The sequence below is a fragment of the Brienomyrus brachyistius genome, chromosome 7 (assembly GCF_023856365.1).
Source record: "Brienomyrus brachyistius isolate T26 chromosome 7, BBRACH_0.4, whole genome shotgun sequence".
In the NCBI taxonomy this organism is placed as follows: Eukaryota; Metazoa; Chordata; class Actinopteri; order Osteoglossiformes; family Mormyridae; genus Brienomyrus; species Brienomyrus brachyistius.
In genome coordinates this window covers 8,945,663-8,964,763 of record NC_064539.1, presented here as the reverse complement: position 1 = coordinate 8,964,763, position 19,101 = coordinate 8,945,663, and the positions used below count along the sequence as shown (strand labels likewise).

At 46.0% G+C, this 19,101-nt stretch overlaps 1 protein-coding gene across 1 annotated transcript; it reads left to right on the top strand.

Annotated features, from left to right (window-relative positions):
* Window positions 1-312: 312 nt before the first annotated feature.
* Window positions 313-12,908, top strand: smarcad1b (SWI/SNF-related, matrix-associated actin-dependent regulator of chromatin, subfamily a, containing DEAD/H box 1 b). The gene is made up of 23 exons (XM_049021253.1): window positions 313-816; window positions 1,482-1,611; window positions 1,978-2,107; window positions 2,203-2,269; window positions 2,803-2,885; window positions 2,975-3,073; window positions 3,511-3,589; window positions 3,890-4,407; window positions 6,276-6,472; window positions 6,585-6,675; window positions 6,872-6,971; window positions 7,063-7,122; window positions 7,377-7,452; window positions 7,543-7,678; window positions 7,797-7,928; window positions 8,013-8,108; window positions 8,496-8,613; window positions 9,184-9,299; window positions 10,003-10,191; window positions 10,509-10,627; window positions 11,359-11,541; window positions 11,882-11,991; window positions 12,382-12,908. Exons 1-23 carry the CDS (start codon window positions 690-692, stop codon window positions 12,441-12,443), a joined length of 3,018 nt encoding a protein of 1,005 aa, XP_048877210.1. The 5' UTR covers window positions 313-689; the 3' UTR covers window positions 12,444-12,908.
* The last annotated feature ends 6,193 nt before the right edge of the window (window positions 12,909-19,101 follow it).

The following is a 19,101-nucleotide window of genomic DNA, read 5'->3' as shown; positions in this document are numbered from 1 at the left end:
TTTGGTTTTAATTTTCTATCTTAAAATGAAAATGTATGGTTTTACCCCTGTCCAGAGCCAGAATCAGGCCCGGAGACCTTGTAGTATTTAACACTTGTCAAGCGTCCTGGTTTAAAATAAAAAATGAAAACAACTCTCGTTGGGCTTTTTCCTGGTTTTCTGCATAAGCATATACACATATACTTTTACATAAACGATGCTTCATTTTTGTTAGTCGCCGCACGGATTTGTCACACCAAACCCAGATCACGCTGCTGTTGTAGTTGCCGCTCTAGTAGCACACGCGATGTCTATGCTGGCGCTGGTTACGTTCAGCCCCAATCCACCTCTGCTTAATGTGCTCCCTGGCTGAACGGCGTGATGCCGGCTTGTGCGCCGACCAATTCACGTCTGTCGCTGATATGGTGTTGACTGGGTGCTACGGGTTTAAATATCTGAATAACATAAGCAGGTGGTTGGTCCAGAAAGATCGCCCGGCGGCATCGCTTGTCAGGACGGCAGATTGCACCGCTGGAGCACCCGGGATGCGGGCTGCATGTTAGTTGTTAGCTAGCAGTAAAGCGAGGGCTGGGGAGCTGCCGGCCAAAGGCGGCGATCATCCACCTGGAAGCAGCTAGCGGCTTAATTTCGCTTCTTTGTTATTAGCGCTTAGCTGCTTTAGCCGTAGCCTGGGTGTCGAGCATAGAGCGATGAGTTCGTTCGGGCTGGACCGCTTTCGCTACGGAAAGGACAAGGCAAGGATAAAAAAGGAGTCCCCTCCGAGGCGGGGGCAAATCGGATCAGTTAGTCCCGATTCGGAAAAGGAGAATCTGACCGGTAGGCAGACGGCTAGCCTCAATCCGTTTCACTGGGGTGCAGGAATGGACGTCTTTGCATTTAGCTAGTCACGCTCATATACAGGCAGCTGATATTTGTATTCGTAATACTATTTTCCCCCAAATCTGGCCATTGAGCAACTTTTGGTTTTCCAATAATGAAGAGTTTTTGTTCCTGGTACTCAATTCTCATTTACCTGCAAAAGGTCATTTCCATATTTTCAGCGAGCTGAAGTGGGGCCACGTCAGGTGGTTTTCACATGGTTGAATTAAAATTCTAAAACCTAAACATAAGTCAGAGTCGGTAGATGTGTACAGCACCCTACTGGAAACCTGTTTCAGGGGCAGAAGTTAAGTCTCTTCCTACTGTCATCCTGGCCAACTGGTTATTTATTTTTTTTCCAAGAAAATGATTTGTGTTTCACTGTTAATAAAATGATTTTGGTGTCCCCTCCCTAGTGTGATTTTGCCAAATCAAGAGTGAAATTTTACCTTTAAATCAGTTGACACAGACTCTGAATTACTTGATGGATTAGTATATTATACTAATTACCTCTACTTGTGTATTAGAAGATGATAATTATACAATATTCCCAAGTCTATGGGCACAGTTTCTTAAATTGATGGGTTTATTTGACTGATCCCAAATGCACTCCCTATCCACAGTTACGGTCATCCCAGAGACCCCCGAGTTCAAATGTCCATCAGGGTCCAAATTGGGGAAGCGTGAGGACTGTGTGGTGCTGGAGTCAGACTCGGATGATGATGTCTTCGGAGCATCAGTGATGAGTGGGAGGTAAGTAAGCTTCAAGTAAAAACTTTCTCTCTTACCCGAGGGGTGCCGGAATGTTATTCCTCCGTCCATCCTTCTTCTGCTGCGTATCTGGGGTGGGGTCAAGGGGCAGCAGTCTAAACAGGGATGCCCAGACCTCTCTCTCACCAGCCACCTCCACCAGCCCCACTGGGGGAATACCAAGGCATTCTGCATCTGCCCCAGGGCCTCCTCCTGGTTGGACATACCTGAAACACCTCCCTCCACCCACTCAATATTAATAACCTTATTTATGGTGCTGTGCTGATGGTGGTGACTCTGCTTGCTGAGTAAATGGAGCTGGAGAGGGATGTTTGGCATTCAGACATGTCGGTGTGTTTGCTCCTGGAGGCTGAGCACGACGCCGAGGGGAGTTATCGTGCTGTCGGATGAGGAAGACTCCACAGAGGGGGTAACAGAGCAGAGGCTGGCCAAGCTGCAGGAACTCTTTCCTCACATAGACAGGAAGGAGCTGCTGGAGGTAAAGTCTTCAAGCCAGCTACAGTTCATCATAGCCTGATTGATTACCCAAAAATCCGGACTTTCTCAGTTGCTATCTGGTTGTCTGGGCTGCAGGTGATCAAGGAGACAAGCACCCTGGATGGAGCAGTGGCCTGCTGTACACTGAGATTTCGGGATGAAGGTAGAGATCTGTTTAATGCGGCCTTTAGCTCGTTTTTTTTCCCCTGCTGGGACCAACCTGGGTGTGGAAATCTGAAAGGAGTGATTAGGGTTGCGAAGAGGCAGAAAATTTCTGGTAAATTTGCAGAGACTTTCCATGAGAAGTTAAGCTGGGGAATTTTGGGAACGTTGAACTCTGTGGAACTCTGCACAAGCTGTCAAACATGGCAGAGAAAGCAAACTGAATAAATAACACAGCATAGAATATGACTTATAAACAGTGCATTTTGTTGCAACTGCTTGTTTTAGGGTGTTTTATGCACACATAATTATTCACAAGCACTTGGTTACACAATTATATCACATTTTTTTCCATTACATTCCCCGCTATATGTATATGTCCCTGCAATTTAGCAAATTTCCAGTTTATTCCCATTAATTCCCATTTATTTCCCAGATTCCCAAAATTTTGCAAGCCTAGCCATAAAGCATGATTAACTCCATGGCATATATGTGTGAAGACGATGCTTATATATGATGTTTTTTGCAATCCAGAGCCGAGCCGCAAGAGAAAGCTGAGTGGCTCAGATGCAGAGGAGAGAAATTCTCAGGTCACTAAGAAGAGGAAGGATTCTGTGGTAAGTCACTGGCTTCTTGCTTTTTACAGTCAACGATAAATATGGAACTGCATCCGGGACTTTAGTCAACAAAATCTTTGACAAATCAGACAGATGACTCTGCAGAAGAGGGTCCAGAGCCGAGCTGGAAAGATCAGGAACAGATGGTGAGGAGACTTCAGAGGAGGTTCCCCAGCCTTGACAAAGAGGTGAGTCTATGTTGGGGTGATGCAAAGCAACACTGACATTGTACGATAACCACTGTAACCAGTTACGGATTCGTCGGACACTCTTCCACTCTGTATATTCCTATCATCTTTGACTGGTTGAATCCTGGAGTTTGGATTCTACCTGCATAAAGTTACACATTTAATGATTTAACAGCCCCCAGGTTTCTGAAGGGCTTTTACTTAGTCTCATATTATCTGTATTTCACAAGCCTGCTTTAAGATTCAAAACAGGCTACAAAGGGAAGCTTTGTTGCTGTATTGCTGTGAGCATGTTGCTGTGTATCCGGCAGTGCAAACTTAGCTGACAATGTTGTAGGCTGTTCTCCGTGACACAATACTAGTTGTATGCACATGCACCCCCCCCCCCCACAACCTGCTGCACACCCAAGATAACCCGACTACATGTTACTCTGCAGGAATTGAGAGATGTGCTCCAGGAACACGACTGGCTCTATGAAGACACCATGGAGGCTCTTCGCATGTTTTCTGAAGCAGGTGTGTTTTCTGAAGGCATGGATGCGTGTGCATTTCCCTTCAAAGACTGCAGAGATGTATTTGGAGGCCTGTGTGTCTTTGTGATTCTCCCTTTGCTCAGTTAGCACAAAAAAAAATCTAGAGAATTAGCCTGTGCAGGTCTTTTTGGCAAAGTGATCTGTAGTCATTAATGACTGTGGTCTGCCTCGGTTCACTGCCTAAGCCTGAATGGTCAGCAGATAGATGGTACGTCTGGAGCAGCTGCTGCGGGTGTGTGAACACTTATTTTACTCCATCCACTTATTCTTAACTTCACGGCAGTTGACTCCGCCTCATCTGATGTCCTGGAGAATACGCCCGAAAACGACGTCGCTCCCCGAACCCACAGCCCCGTGTGTCAGAGGAGACATTCAGGCTCAGAGACGGACTCCAGGGGCACCAGGCAGAAGAGCAGAGGTAGCCCTCCGAGTAGGGGGACCGCGGAGCCCCGAGGGACGCGGCCGGACAGGACCGGGGCGACGTCTTCGTCAGCCTTACACAGGCACCCAGTCAGGGCTAAGAAGGCAAAGGCTAAAGCAGAGGGGAAGAGTGACGTGCACCGCCCTCTGGAGGTGGACAGCGGGTCAGATGGCGAGGGCTCCATCGGCAGCGAGTTTGGGGGCTCCTCTGGGCAGTCGGACTCAGACCGGGAGGACAATGTGAACCCCAAACTGAAGGCCCAGATCCTGGAGTTCTTCCAAGAGGCCTCTGTAGATGAGCTGTCCCTCATTGCTGGCTGCTCAGTGAAGAAGGCCCAGAAGATCGTGGAGCTGCGGCCCTTTAAGACCTGGGAGGATCTGGTGAGATATTCAGCCTGACCAAGACCTGCTCCCTGGTCCCCCTTCTCAGATGGTCAGGTCTCTTTTATCGATGATGGGGTCACCCAGATACTGTCGGTTATAGTTGTTCAGAACGACCTGGAAAGCTGCAGGAATGCTGTCGACATAGTGGTTTCATGGTGGTTAGTGAGTGATAAATGGTGGGAATAGTCTGACATTGCAGGAGTACATAGATTACAAGGACAATGCAGACAGTACAATAAACAACAATGTATTATATGAATAATAAATAGATGGATGAGTAGGACTGCTGATTATCGTATGCATGGCCTAACCTACCCTGGTCGTTGGATATGAATACTGTGCAGTTATTCTTGGCAGTAAAGAGTGCGGACCTGCTGGGAACAGGCACCATGGCCGCTGGCAGAAAGGAGCCCCAGGAGCACTTGGCCCATGATTGTGGGATGAGTTGATGGCAAAAGGTTTTTATGGATAGAGCATCGTGAAGGGGGTGGCCAACATCGGTCACGGTGGCTAATATCTCTGCTGTCATCCTCCTCTGGTCCTGTAACAAGGCCAGTCCACCAGACCGATTCATTTTGTCACCTTGTGTCCCTTTTCGTGACATACCTCCTCCAGCAGACCAAAGCGTGGTAAATTATGCTGGCTACTATGGACTGGTAGAACATCAGCAGGGGTTTGATGCACAAATCCAAAATGCGTCAAAAAGAAAAGCCTGCTCTAGCATTTCTTATATGGAGCATCTATGCTTTACCGCTCATGGGAGTTGAAATGATTGGTTCAGAAAGATGACCAATCAGATTGTGGAGGAGGTGGGTCCAAGCAACTGGAGGAGGCAGGACCAACCAATCAGATCTCTTGGTCCCTCCTCCTCTAGTTGCTTGGACCAACGTGCTCTGCAGTCTGACTGGTTATCTCTCTGAACCAGTGATTTTTCCTTCTGTCCTCAGAACATTTTAGTGCAAGTAAAACTCCTATGAACTGCGTTACCTAGCCCCTCCTGCATGCCCTTTCATCTCCAGTCCAGTCTGCCATGTAAGTGGACCACCCTTTTGTACCTGTTTGACCTCAACCCCTCCAGTCTGCCCTTTCATCTCCATTGTCAATGTGTCTGACAATGGAGGAATCATCAGAGGAATTTTTTGCGCAGCACAGCTTGGAGCTGTACTTGAAGTCAGTCGTGTTGGGGGTGAATGGAAAGGGAGGCAGGCCAGTTGCCTGGGGTGATCCTGTGTTGTCACCGGCATCTATGATAGACAGTCCTGAAGCCTCAGACACAGTAACCTGAAGGCTGCCATTTGAGTCTTTGGGGAAGCCTTGCAGTGATACCATGAGCAAGATCCTTAACCTTGAAATCACTGCAGTAAAGCTTGCCGCTGTGTAAATGTTTAAAAAAGTGTTACTAGTAGTCAGAAAATAATAATGTTATATGACACGGTGAGACATTTTCGAAAGGGCTTTGGATTCTAGAAAAGTGGTGATCGGGGTTGCAAAGGGGCGGAAAATTTCCGGCAACTTTCCAGAAACTTTCTATTCTATGGAAAGTTAAGCTGGAGAATTTTGGAAATATTCCAAGTTGGAAGCCCATCCATGGGAATTAATGGCAATATTTGGGAATTAACGGGAAAATTTCCCAGAATTTTGCAACCCTAAGACATTATCTGTTGACACATTTATACAAAGTAATGCACATGGTAGGATAACTGCAATGAGCTTTGTGTGTGCTGGTGTGTTTGTAGAATGAATCCCTGACTCCTGGGGTATGTGTGCCTTTTAAAGCCATGCTTATGTGCCTCCTTGTATATAAGAAGGAAAGACCCTTTTTTTATAGTAATTTGCTGATTGCACGTGAAATACACCCCACACAGTATGGGACTTTCCACAAGGGGAACGGCCTGTCGCCAGAGCTGGTATGGGGGTGCCGCATGGTGCTGAAGGAGAGGGAGGTGGTCCTGGGTCTGATGAGCAAGTGCGAGAAGATCTCCCAGAAGATGGTGCACGATGTGACGAAGGTCATCAAGAGGGGCGCCGGTGCCATCGAGCAGCCCAGCATCCTCAACAGCAGGTCTGTGTTTTCTTCCAGCAGTCGTGCCCTGAGCTCTTCACTGCTCCAGCATTCATTGCAGTTCCCTCTGCTCTTTGTCCTTCTCCCACGAATGCGGTGCGGCCCCCCCCAGGTTGGAGCTGAAGCCGTACCAGCTGATCGGGCTGAACTGGCTGGTCATGCTGCATCAGAACCAGCTGAGCGGAATCCTGGCGGACGAGATGGTGGGCGGCCGAGCTGCGCCCTTTCAGTGCATTGTGCTAGTCGCTAATAGCCAGCGGCTTCGTGCTTCATTGCATCGGTCTTCATGGGTCTGCCCTGGTCGCCTTGATCATGTGAATGAGCTCGGTGCTGGTGGGAGTTTTATTTCATTTGTAGAAATAACCCATCATGTGATCGTCCCCCCCCTCATTCCCTCAGGGTTTGGGAAAGACCATCCAGGCCATCTCTTTCCTGGCCAGCTTGTACCAAGAGGGAAACGCTGGCCCTCACCTCATCACCGTGCCATCCTCCACTCTGGGTAAGGAGCTACTAAAGTGTTGCATGTGCAACTTGTCATGCCATGTTGTGTCAAAGTGACACCCCCCCCCCCTTTTTTGTGTTCACATCAGATAACTGGGTTCGGGAGCTCAAACTGTGGTGCCCCAGCTTGAAGGTGCTGGTTTACTATGGTAAGTTACTGTTTACCCATTTCGTATCTGTCTTTGTTTTTACCCCCTTGGGCAGCTGGTTACATTATTGAAGTGCTTGAGGTTAAGCACCTTACTCAGAGCCCAGGCTCGTCTCGAACCTCCATCCTTAGCGTCGCGAGTCTGTCCTAAGTCCTGTCCCACGAAGTGCGTCCGCTTGAGTGTGGAGTTGCGGTGAGAAGCTGCATGTTGAAACGGCGCCGCCGTGACTGTCGTTTCCCACGCGTCTGTCTCAGGCTCCGCCGATGATCGCAGGTACCTTCGCCACAGCATCCTCAACAAGCAGGTGGACTTCAGCATCATCGTGTCCACGTGAGTGGCCCCCTCCCAGGCCTCTCTCCCACCCTCCCCGCCCACTCATCCTTTCCCGGTTAACAGAACCTGTGCCCTCTCACTCACCAGGTACAATCTGACGATTGGGAATGACAGCGACCGCAGTCTGTTCCGCAAGCTGAAGCTGCAGTACGCTATATTCGACGAGGGACACATGCTGAAGAACATGAATTCCTTGCGCTATCGCTACCTCATGGCCATCAATGTCAGTGCTCTGCACTAAGGCGTACATTTTCAGTGCACTTGAAATCTGCGCTCATGAAGTGTGGTTGTATATAAGATACTGGTTTTGTTTAATTCCCGCATCTCGGCCCCCCCCCTAGGCCAAGCACCGCCTGCTGCTCACAGGCACCCCCTTACAGAACAACCTCCTGGAGCTCATGTCTCTTCTCAACTTCATTATGCCCACCATGTTCTCCAGCAGCACATCACAGATTGCCAAGATGTTCTCTATGGTAGGTGTGTGGGGTGTGGGGTGGGGGGGGGGCAGGAAGGTTGCCTGTTGTCTGTCACGGAGTGTTTTGCCGCCACCCTTTCAGAAATCATCCGAGGAGCAGAGCAGCTTTGAGAGGGACCGGATCGCTCAGGCCAAGCTCATCATGAAGCCATTCATCCTTCGGCGAGTAAAGAGTGAGGTACAGCGACACAGGTCAACCCTATCAGCCAGTACAGGAATCCCCATGTTTATCAGTGAACCATGTAAATGACGTATAAATATATATCATTACGTAATAGTGATGATGCATGATGAAAGAAATTAACCGTGATTCCTCTGAATAACTAGTGAAATTGTCTTCTATGCTGAGTTAATTCGAGCTCATGGTTGTTGCTCCGTTTTGAGATTCATTCTGATTCGGTGAAACCAGCAACTATTTGAGAGGAGTTTGGTTCCTTGATTGCTATACAGTCCAGCTTTGCCAAGCTTAGGGGAACATCAGCGGTGTCGCTTTGAAGATTTTTCCCATAATGTGACGGGTCCCCTCACTCATCCACCCTGTCCGTGTCTGTCGTTCCTGTCCCAGGTCTTGAAGCAGCTGCCTGAAAAGGAGGAGCGAGTTGAGTTCTGCCCCATGAGTGAAAGGCAGGCTCGTCTGTACGACGCCCTCTTTCGAAAACTGAAGGGCTCTGCCTCTGGAGAAAGTGAGTTTGGGGGTTGGGGGGTGTTAAAGGTCACCAGGACCCTACATGGCTGAGCAGCACAGTGGCGTACGAGCAGCACTATGCCGTTCAGTTTAGTTCAATTCAGTTTAGTTCAGTTCAATTCAAATCGATTCTTATTGTCATTAACACAATGTGTAGGCACATGTGTAAATGAAAAGCGTCCTAGGAAGCGCAAGCGTTTAAAGTTGCGTAATCCCCCAAAAAGTAACATTGAAATATTGTGTGATTATATCAATAAGGTGACTTCTTAAGCACAATTCATGCAGCAGTTAAACTGCAATAAATCACCTGCTTCTTTTTGGCCGTTGTGCTGGCTAATTCATAGCTGCTGGCATGGGTGAGTAATGAACAGGGTCCTCAGGAGGGAATCGCGGTGAGCGCTCGGAGCTGTGACCCCGATCTCCGATACGAGCTGCTCTCGTGCGCCCGCGACCCCACTGTGGCACCGTCATCCTCCCCTCCTGTCTTCTCTACCTGCCCTGTGATTTATGTACTTATTTCGCGAGATGACTGAGACTAATGTCCTCTCCCGTCACACCGACCCTCCAGAGCGGGACCTCTGCAACGTGATGATGCAGCTGAGGAAGATGGCCAACCACCCACTGCTTCACCGGCAGCACTACACCCGCGAGAGGCTGGCTGCCATGAGCCAGCTCATGCTGAAGGTCGGGGCCCCTCTCCAGGGCCGTGTGCCTGCCGACATCCGTCACCGTGCCCCCCTGTGGCACCCGCAACCGGGCCACGCCCGCCTCACAAAGATCTCACAGCGGATTCTATCTGCCAGACGTGCTGTTCACGTTCAGCAACTACATTCTGTACAGTCAGGCTGAGGCTATTTATGTCTAAAAAGCCCCTTTAATAGGTGATAACTGTAACCTAGGTCATAGTTTTAGCGTGTTTGTCTTGCTGACTTTGCTGTGCTGTAATATGTTTTGGCTTAAGCATAGCACAGTGCACTCTCATGAATTTGACACCTTTGCTACAGGAATGGCATGTTTTGGGATGCTGTTGGCAATGAGGCCCGATTGATGCACATCCTGTCCACCTGCGAGAGTGTTTTGTTTTTGATCTTTTGATGGGGAATTTGGGGAAATTCGTTACAGTTGGAGGCGGGTGGGGGGGCCACGGTGGCATGCCTGTGGGCCTGGGGTTTGAGTCTGTGTTTGCATGTTCTCCCTGTGTAATCATGGGGTTTTCTTCTCTGGTGGATGAGTTGCCAGATTGTCTGTAGGTGTGATTTTGTGTGTGACTGATGGATGGATGGATGGATGGATGGTTACACCATGGCAACCCTGCCTCAGAAGCTTGCAGGCCCCGCCGACCTTCACATCGTCTCTTGACTGACTGCTCCCCCACCCTGCTGCGTAGGAGCCGACGCACCGTGACGCAGACCCGGCGCTGATTCAGGAGGACATGGAGGTGATGTCAGACTTCGAGCTGCACTGCCTCTGCTCGCAGTATTCCACCCTGCACGGCTTCCAGCTGCAGAGCAACCAGCTGCTCGACTCGGGCAAGTTCGCCGTGCTCACCGAGCTGCTGGTCACCCTCAAGGACAAGGTAGGGAGGGGCCAGAAGGCGGCCAATGAGGGGTATGGGGGGTGTGGCCTCTGATAAGTGGTTTAATCCAATGGGGAAACAAACCTGGTTGAACCAATCAGTTATTGATAAACTATGATAATCCCACCCCCGGATATTTCAAAGCCTCATGTCTCCAATTAGGAGTACTTACGGGGGCTGATATGCGGGTCTCCTACAGCAGGAGTTTGTATAGTGTGACCCAGTCACTGGATATCCATATAACCCTCACTGCACGCTCTACAGACTCCTCTCCCTCCCTCCTCCCCCATGTCCCCCTCTCCCCCCCGTCTTGGCAGGGTGACCGTGTGGTGCTCTTCAGCCAGTTCACCATGATGCTGGACATTGTGGAGGTCCTGCTGAAACACCTGAACCACCGCTACCTGCGGCTGGATGGCTCCACACCCATGGCTGACAGGTCTCTGCTCACCCCCCCCCCCCCCTCGTCACTCATCATTTCTATCCAGGGCATCAGTAAGGGCGGCTGGGCGGTAACGGGCTGGGCCTGTCACCAGAGGGCTCCCTACATCATGTGACATCCTCGTTTTTGCTCAGATAATGAGAAAAAGGACGAGCAAAGCTGCGCAGATATTTTTTAACGTCCTTCACCAATGATGGGAATGAGAAATGCCCAGTTTTCTCAGCATGTATTATGTCCCTTTTATGTGAATTTGGAAGAAAGGTCTAATTAACACGTGTCTGACTTAGTCGTTCAGTACTATACTGAGATCCTGTAGAGTTAATCCTAAAATACACTACAATTTCACCAATGAATACCATTATCCTGTCATCTTTAATTATACTGTTCCTAATAATTTATAATTTCGCATGTGCAAAAACCTTTTTGAACAGATTACGTTCAGTTACATTTTATTAGACCAAGCCCTTTTTCCAGTCTTCGATTTCATTCCGTACTAATGAGAAATATTTTATATCTTGAAGGGGATCTTGTTAGGATTTAGTTTCTGAGAACATGAACAGTGTTGTGAATTATTCCATAAATCTACATATTTTACCAGCACTTCAAGCCAAAGTCACCCTGGGTAACAGTACAGCGGTTGTTTTTAATGTAGAAACCTCAAACCCGATGAAGCAAAAATATTAAAACCCTTCTGGGTTTGGTAAGAGCCATTTTGTTGCCCCTTACAGGATTGGCCTCATCGATGAGTTTAATACTGACCCGGACATCTTCGTGTTCCTGCTGTCCACGAGGGCGGGGGGGCTGGGCATCAACCTCACTTCCGCCAATGTGGTCATTTTACACGACATCGACTGTAACCCCTACAACGACAAGCAGGCGGAGGACCGCTGCCACCGTGTGGGCCAGACCAGGTGAGACACACCTGTTGTGTAACGAGGTGGGCAGGAAGAGGAGTGGTCTAAGGGGGCGGATGTTTGTGAAAACCTCCCCCGGTGGTGAAAACCTCACGCATGGTGAGATACGGCAGCACCTGTCTTGGTCCCGCCTCCTCTAGTTGCTTGGACTCACTTCCTCTACAATATGATTGGTTATCTCGCTGAACCAATCACTTTTCGTTCTGCCCTCGTGTAAGTAAAACTCCCACCAGCAAATGATGTTTGGTGTTTCTCCACCATGTGTGAGGTCTTCAGAACGAGAGGTGTCTGCAGCTGCAGCCAGATGCTCTCTGAAGGAGCATTTCTGTCCCCTCAGGACGGTGAAGGTGATAAAGCTGGTCTCTAAGGACTCCATCGAGGATTGCATGCTGCGCGTCGGCCAGAAGAAGCTGAAGCTGGAGCAGGATATGACTGCCACAGAGGGAGGTGAGTTCCGTTCTGCTGGAGACTCCGTCGTCGTGATGTGGATCGGCTTTGTGTGTGTGTGTGTGTGTGTGTGTGTGTGTGTGTGTGTGTGTGTGTGTGTGTGTGTGTGTGTGTGTGTGTGTGTGTGTGTGTGTGTGTGTGTGTGTGTGTGCACGCTGGCCCATCCAGGCTCTGCAGCTTCAGCACCATCTGATGAGATGCATAATCCATTAATTCTCAGTTGCATCAGAATAAAGTCTGCGGGGGAAGGTTTTTCTGATTGGTTTAGAGTATCACAGAGGTCATTATGAGCCCTCTTGCATGGCTGGATTCTGCTGACCTTGAACCTTGGCCAAAATTTTGAATGAAGCTCTCTAACTGCCCCCCCCCCCCCTCCCCCCCCCTTCGTAGGAGATGAGGACTCCATGCCCGAGGACATGGCTTCCCTCTTGAAGGCTTCTTTGGGACTGTGAGCTCCCTCACAGACTATAAATTGGGGGAAATCCGTGTCACTGTCCTGTTCTCTCTACTAATGGGTTTGGAGCCAGCCAATGAACATTAAAAGCTCCTGTCAGGAGCTGGGACCTGTGTGTGAGCCACTGTCCTAGGTGCTGGATGCTGAACAGCCCTGCCAGCCCACCAGGGTGCGTCGGACCACAAGACCTTTTTTTATGTTCTGCTTGTTAATGTGATATTGACGTTGGACGCTGTTCTCGGTGCCTTATGTGTTGTGTTGGGATTTTATTTTGTTTTGGTTTGTTTACTGCTAAAATGTAAAGCTGTATTGAAAACTGTTGACAAACTAGTGTAAAAAGCAATTGTTTTCATAGCACTGATAATTGACAGAAAGATTAAATGGGATGAACTCACTGGAAGACAGTGTAAGTGTCTAAAGATATGGTTAAATAAATAAAAAAATTCGGGATGGATGTGCTTAATGACTGGGACACTAAGCCACAATGAATACTGAAATATGTCAGAACAGAAAGAACACTAATAGAAATGTTCTTTCCTAATTTCACAATTTAGCTTAATTGAATATGAAAGGACATGAATAAATGATCCACAGTTCCCTATTCATTTTATTTATTAAATAGACACTTTTATCTGTAGTGATGTACATTTTGGGAAACCAGGGTCAAACAGGCCCTGGAGCAGTTGAGGATTAAGTTTGCTCAAGGCCGCGATGATGGAATCACTGTGCTGACCCTGGGATTTGAACTAGCAACCTTCCAATCGCAGGACAACATCTTAATTCATTCAGTCACAATGAAGGCATACTTCCGTATCTGACCTGAAGCAGAAGCATGGCATGACCCTAAATATTCATGGTGAAAAAATAGTCATCCGTCAACCTATCAAGTAATGTCCGGTTGTACTTGTGTTCCGTAAAGACCATAATAAAAATCTGAGAAGCGGATGCATGGATGTTCGCAGAACCGAAGCATGCGTGCAGCATGCTGAAGGGAACCTCTTCTATTCCGGAATGTCCCTGCATTTGAGAGAGCTACTATATAAATAAAACATAATTATTATTATTATTAACTAAAACCAATTGCACAGCCAGGATAGAGGTTTAGCTAAATGCGTGTGATATTGTATCTTATACAGTGTATTTGACTTCCCCTATAATGATCGAGAATGACGTGCTCACTTCCAGGACAAAACTTGGATGCAAATTGATGGATACCATGTAATGTCGTTGGGACGCTCCCAAGATCAAGGGGAAATGATTGAAGATGAGGACAGTTAAACTGCTATTTGTCATTGCTTCAAAAGCTACTTTGCGAAAGAGAATCCTAAAGAAGCATTTACATTTTTTTTACACATTAAATTGAAATAGTCCAATCATTGTAGCATCTATTTTGTCCAGAGTGACATACAAGTGATAAATGCTAAGGTCAGGGAGCAGGATCAGCAACAATTATGGTTAATTGCCCACAGCTACTGTCAATACATTGTCAGACATGGGATTGGAACCCACTACATTCTGGACAGAGGCACAAAACCCTGACTTAGGGAGCTACACATCATCCTGTAAGCTTCAAATTGTCCAAAAATATATTCCACAAGTCCATCTCAGACTACAATAAACCATTCCACACTGGCATCTATGTGCTTTGCTGAGAAAACACTTCCCATATGAAAATAGACGATGCTAGTGTTTGCATGCCATTCTGAAATGAAAGCATTTTGCACTTACAGGACAATGTCGCCGAAAATAGTCTTGGGATCTAGTTTATAACATTTATGCCTATTTCTAGGATTTATTGATATGTATTTATGGGTTAAGGCCTGTATCCTGACAACCGGAAACTTAAGAGACCTACTTCCTCAGCAGATGGCAGTCATATGAGCCTGTAAAAATAACAGCATCGCCGGTTTCTAAACACCTTAGACGACCGTAGAGTCGAGGTTGTGCTGGCTGCAGATCCCTGAATCATTTTCGCCCGTGGAAATGCATGTGCGTCAGCAAAATCACCAACCCCCCCTCCGAAAAAAAAAGTGTAAGCTTCAGCTCCATGGAGACCAAAGCAGGTGTCTGGCCCCTGTCCTCTGCACTATACATCAGACCTCCAGTGTTTTTCCCTGGATGCTTGTATATCAAAAAAACAGTTTACTGGGTGACCACAGCTCACACACACGCACACATTATATCAGCATCGAGGCTGATGTGGGATTCGATAATCTTAGATTGAATCTGGGATTTATTTCTACGGCCGAGACCAAACTTGGCTCCAGATGTCTGAGGCTAAAGCTCAATCAAAGGTCTTGCCGTCAGTCTTTGGCAGCCGGTGCCGAACAGAATCTCAGCATTTTTTTTTCTAAAGAGAATCAGAGGCTCTTGCTGCAAGCGACCATATAGATTAAAAGATACTGCAAGACCTCGGTATTCAAAGTAAATACTTCTCATATACAAAGTGCTTATGTTCAGAATAAAAAGCACACTATAAAAATAAAAGTTATGTCTAATATGATTCGAAGATTAGGCCAGGTTAACAATTACATTGAGCACGTCAAAGAGATTATGTCCAGTTTCATTGTCTGTCAATGTATTAAAAAGTAGTTGAAATCTTGACAGCAGTTAATTTAAGCCTGGCATATGTGCCGGATGCCTCTCATTGTAATCATATTGCATAACAGGCGCTCGTCTGTAGTTTAAAGGGATTTGCGTATATTATTCACAGGTTTAAGCTGGTGTCAGATTGCCAGCCAGAACGTACGTGCCCTCATTGTTAAGTTATAGATGTACTTATCCTTCATATGATTTTTAGGACAGCCGGTACAACCATGTCTGTATTTCAGACGGTTCGTCAAACCACCCAGAAGCCCCGGAGAAAACTTGACATGACTAATATGACACCTTAGCGTCCCTAGATTATGAGATGATGGGGGAAAAAACAGATGGCATTTTTAATGGATTATTCTTTTTCAGTTTTGCGAAAATTTTAGAACCGACTACCGTGATATTGTGGGTAATAGAAAAGTGTTACTGCAGCAACACTGATTAAGGTGCTGAGTGGCAATGATTATACGATCCACACATTGCCGATAACTGCTTATCTAATTAAAACAGGTTCATGGAACAGACACACAGAAACACACATTGACGCACTATTAACGCACCAATTCGCTTGATTGCTGTGTCATTAGTTTACGCAGCCTAAGCAAACACATAAACTAAACTAAGCCTAAAAACTAAAAAAAAAAAAATAAACACAAAAAACCTTGTAAGATTCCATAGAAGTGTCAGTCTGGCAGAAATTAATAAGCTGAAAACGTGTAAGTGCACAATAGTCTATGTATACAGGGTTGCCAACTCTCACGCATCTAGCGTTACATGGTTTCAGACTCTCACGCTCACGCAAGTTACGGCAAATATATATTATTCCAGTATGAACCTAAAATTAGCTACATCAAAAGCGTTGGGGCATTTTGCAAACCCTACAGCCTATTTACATGGTAATAAAATTCTTACATGCGTGTAAATATGTGTGCAGACCCTGTGTATAAACAGTTCACGTAAAAAACGTAAACAGGCAAGTCTCTTATAAGTACATCACTTAGCCTATCGGCAAACAAATAACGTACTATATTGAACAAGCACATTTGGAAAAACTGGACCCCGCCAGCTCAGATCAGAATTTCAATGTCCTGGTACAGAAACATCAGCTGAAACGAAGATCAAGCACGCCGTCCTCCTTACGTCCCACATCGAGGATCCGGTAATGTGGAGGAAACTCATTCGGAGGACGAACTAGGGACGTAGAAACCATCGATCACGCAACATATGCAGCCACTGTGCCTAAAAGGATTAAAGCACATACGCTGCCAGACTGCGTTACTTCTGACTATGGCACGACTCCAAACAGTCAAAGTCAGGCTATAATATTATGGACCGTTAGCATCGTGCCGTTCTAATCTGAACTAATGCAAAAAGCATTCGGTTCACCGCAATGTAAAATGCTTTACGGAGAGCTGCGTGATTGGCAGTAGAGCCGATTTGTTCAGGACACATTTCAAACAAAGAAGGGTTAATTTCTAATAATATATACTGCCTAACATGTCAAAAAATAGGCTAATAAAACATTCATAATTACTCATGATATATTAAAACGTTTTGTGCATTTGTATCTTAAGTGTGTCTTTTTTAGTGCTCAAATAATTGACTTTAATAGTCTTGTATTTTAATAAAATAACTTAGATTTCCAAAGCCTTAAGAATAATTCTTTATTTTATTCTTTATTTTTGCATGCAGAACAGCATTATAAAAGCTCTGGAATAAACACATTCATCTTTTTTCCCCATTTTAGCTACTCCAACGCAAGAAATTTATATTTAAAAAATTCAATGGTTACGCTTAAAACATTGTAACACCAGAATCGATAGACAGCTACATGATATGCGCCTTGAAGGATAGAGCTCCACATCAATGATACCCGCATCAAACACTTTTCTCCGTCCGTACTAAGTTTCTATCTGCCACGTAAGCTCGTATTCCTGCGGTTTATTTTTAATGCCTCAATTGTGCTGTGTGAAGTTAGCGTTTTAGATTCTTAATCCAAGATAAGTTTTAGATCAAATGTCAGTTCAGAGATGTGAGCACGACACGACAAGCAAGACAAACGTCATGCGATGTTTACACACATCGAAGGGCAGCATCTTCACAAATGATCAAGGGTGATTTATAGAGAAAACCCTTCTGCGCCTTTTCACCTTCGGTTCATCTCGAGAAATTCCAGAAACGCTTGACGTCACCATTAATAGGAAAGTTGCACTAAGTAAAAGGGAAACTTTAGAAACGTGTTTCAGGTAGACCTGGAAGCCTCCCAAGGCACCCAGGTCTCCACCGGTCGTCCTCTGAAAGGCAGTGCCCCATCAGGCGAGAAGGTCCCACCGTGAGAGAGAACTTGAGAAGGTGCGGATGGAGAGACCAAGGAATCTAATCTTTCATCAGGGCAAAACTGAGAACTGCAGTTAGAGCAGGATCCGTTCGCCCTGCTATTTAGTTAACTCAAGCTTGTGGAAAAAGGAACAGGTCAATTATTTAAAATAGATTATCAGGGGTGTCGCTTCCACTCGTCCCCGAATCATATCTAAGATATCTTACCGTGGATGGAGAATCAGTCACACACGGCCCTCACTAACAGAACTTTAACTAAGCCAGAAAGCCGCTGCTCCTTATGACCTGTGTAACCGTGTATGATAAACATAACGAGAAGGGTTAAATCAAATTAAAGTGCAGAATAATGTAAAGGTATACACAGATTAAGCTCAGCGGAGAATGTAGCTGAAGTCAGCTTCACATGCGTGCATTCACTGTCATTGTCGAACTTCTTTTATTTTGCGAAACGTTGATAATAAAGGATCGACCTATCTACCGTTGTATTCGATTTTCCCCCCGATTTGCTCAAGTCAAACCGCAACCAGATTTGTTCTTGTCACTCTTGAGAAGGTAAAATGGCATGAGTCACGGCGGTAACAAAAGGTTATCTGATAGTGCTGACGGAGCGTGTTTCATGTTCATCTCCTAAAGTGGCGCGTTGCGACTGCGGTACGCAGACTGCAGACCCTGCCTGCGTACGACCAAGTTCTATCGGTTTAATGAATAATTTTATTTAAAATACACCGACTGAGAGGGATTGAGTTTTCGGGGCGTCGAAAATTAAAACGCACATAAATAATAGAAGAATTCTGCTTATACATCTCCTAAAATTCCCCTAGGCATCAGGAATAAGCTGTCACATGAATCTTGCGAAATACGGAGGCAATGTAATCAAGCTGTCCTTCCCTGCAGGTTGATGCGATTGGACCGGGGAGAAGAGTGAGGATTATAGTGATAAGCCATATAATTACTGTCAAGCACATACACATCCTGAATAAACTTTTCCATCGTTAGTGTCAACTTACCTAAATATCCCGATCTTCTATCATTATTTTCCTTCAAACTGATTTCAATAAATATGCATGCTGGTGTGTCGTGGTATATAAAAATTAATGTACACTTTTGTCTAATAAACACAAATAAACTGCGATAATCGTATATCACAACCTTATTTTTCGATTTATGTCCTATGGTCTACAATAATGAGGGCCTCGGTTATGTCTAGTAAGGAGAGGTGATTTGAGTCGTTAAGTTTCAGAAAAATATATATAGACCGTTATTTTCCCCAAAAATAAAAGCTGAAAAAAATCTACCCACAAGGTTGAAGACTTCAGCAGCATAATATGTTTAATTGGATATGTAGCCATAGGCATGACTGGTAAAGTGCTTTAGAGTTATGTGCAGTTGATTCACAACAAAGTCATGTTGAGAACCGAATACCTGGCTGGCAGGAAAAGTTACCAAGTTTAAGGTATGCGCCGTTGCATAAAACAATGTTTGATAAAATATCATCTTGTTAAAGCTGTCATTTAGTTTACCTTTGATAATTACTTTTATATATAAATACCATGCTTTTGTGCAATTTCCAGTCTGACTCTTCTCACGCAAGTTAGGCTACTGGACGCATAACAGGGTCCAGCTAGTAAAATACGCATATAACCGGTTCCCTTATTCCAATGGCTGAATGTTCGCAACCATCCTATTAAGGGTGACGTAAAGCCAGTTGTTTTGGTTCGAACGACCAA

Bases quoted from the DNA above. Each gene is read 5' to 3' on its own strand.
- smarcad1b (XM_049021253.1), top strand. From the start codon at position 690: ATGAGTTCGTTCGGGCTGGACCGCTTTCGCTACGGAAAGGACAAGGCA. The intron at 3,074-3,510 runs GTGAGTCTATGT...GTTACTCTGCAG, and splicing joins TCCCCAGCCTTGACAAAGAG to GAATTGAGAGATGTGCTCCA. The intron at 7,679-7,796 runs GTCAGTGCTCTG...CCCCCCCCCTAG, and splicing joins GCTACCTCATGGCCATCAAT to GCCAAGCACCGCCTGCTGCT.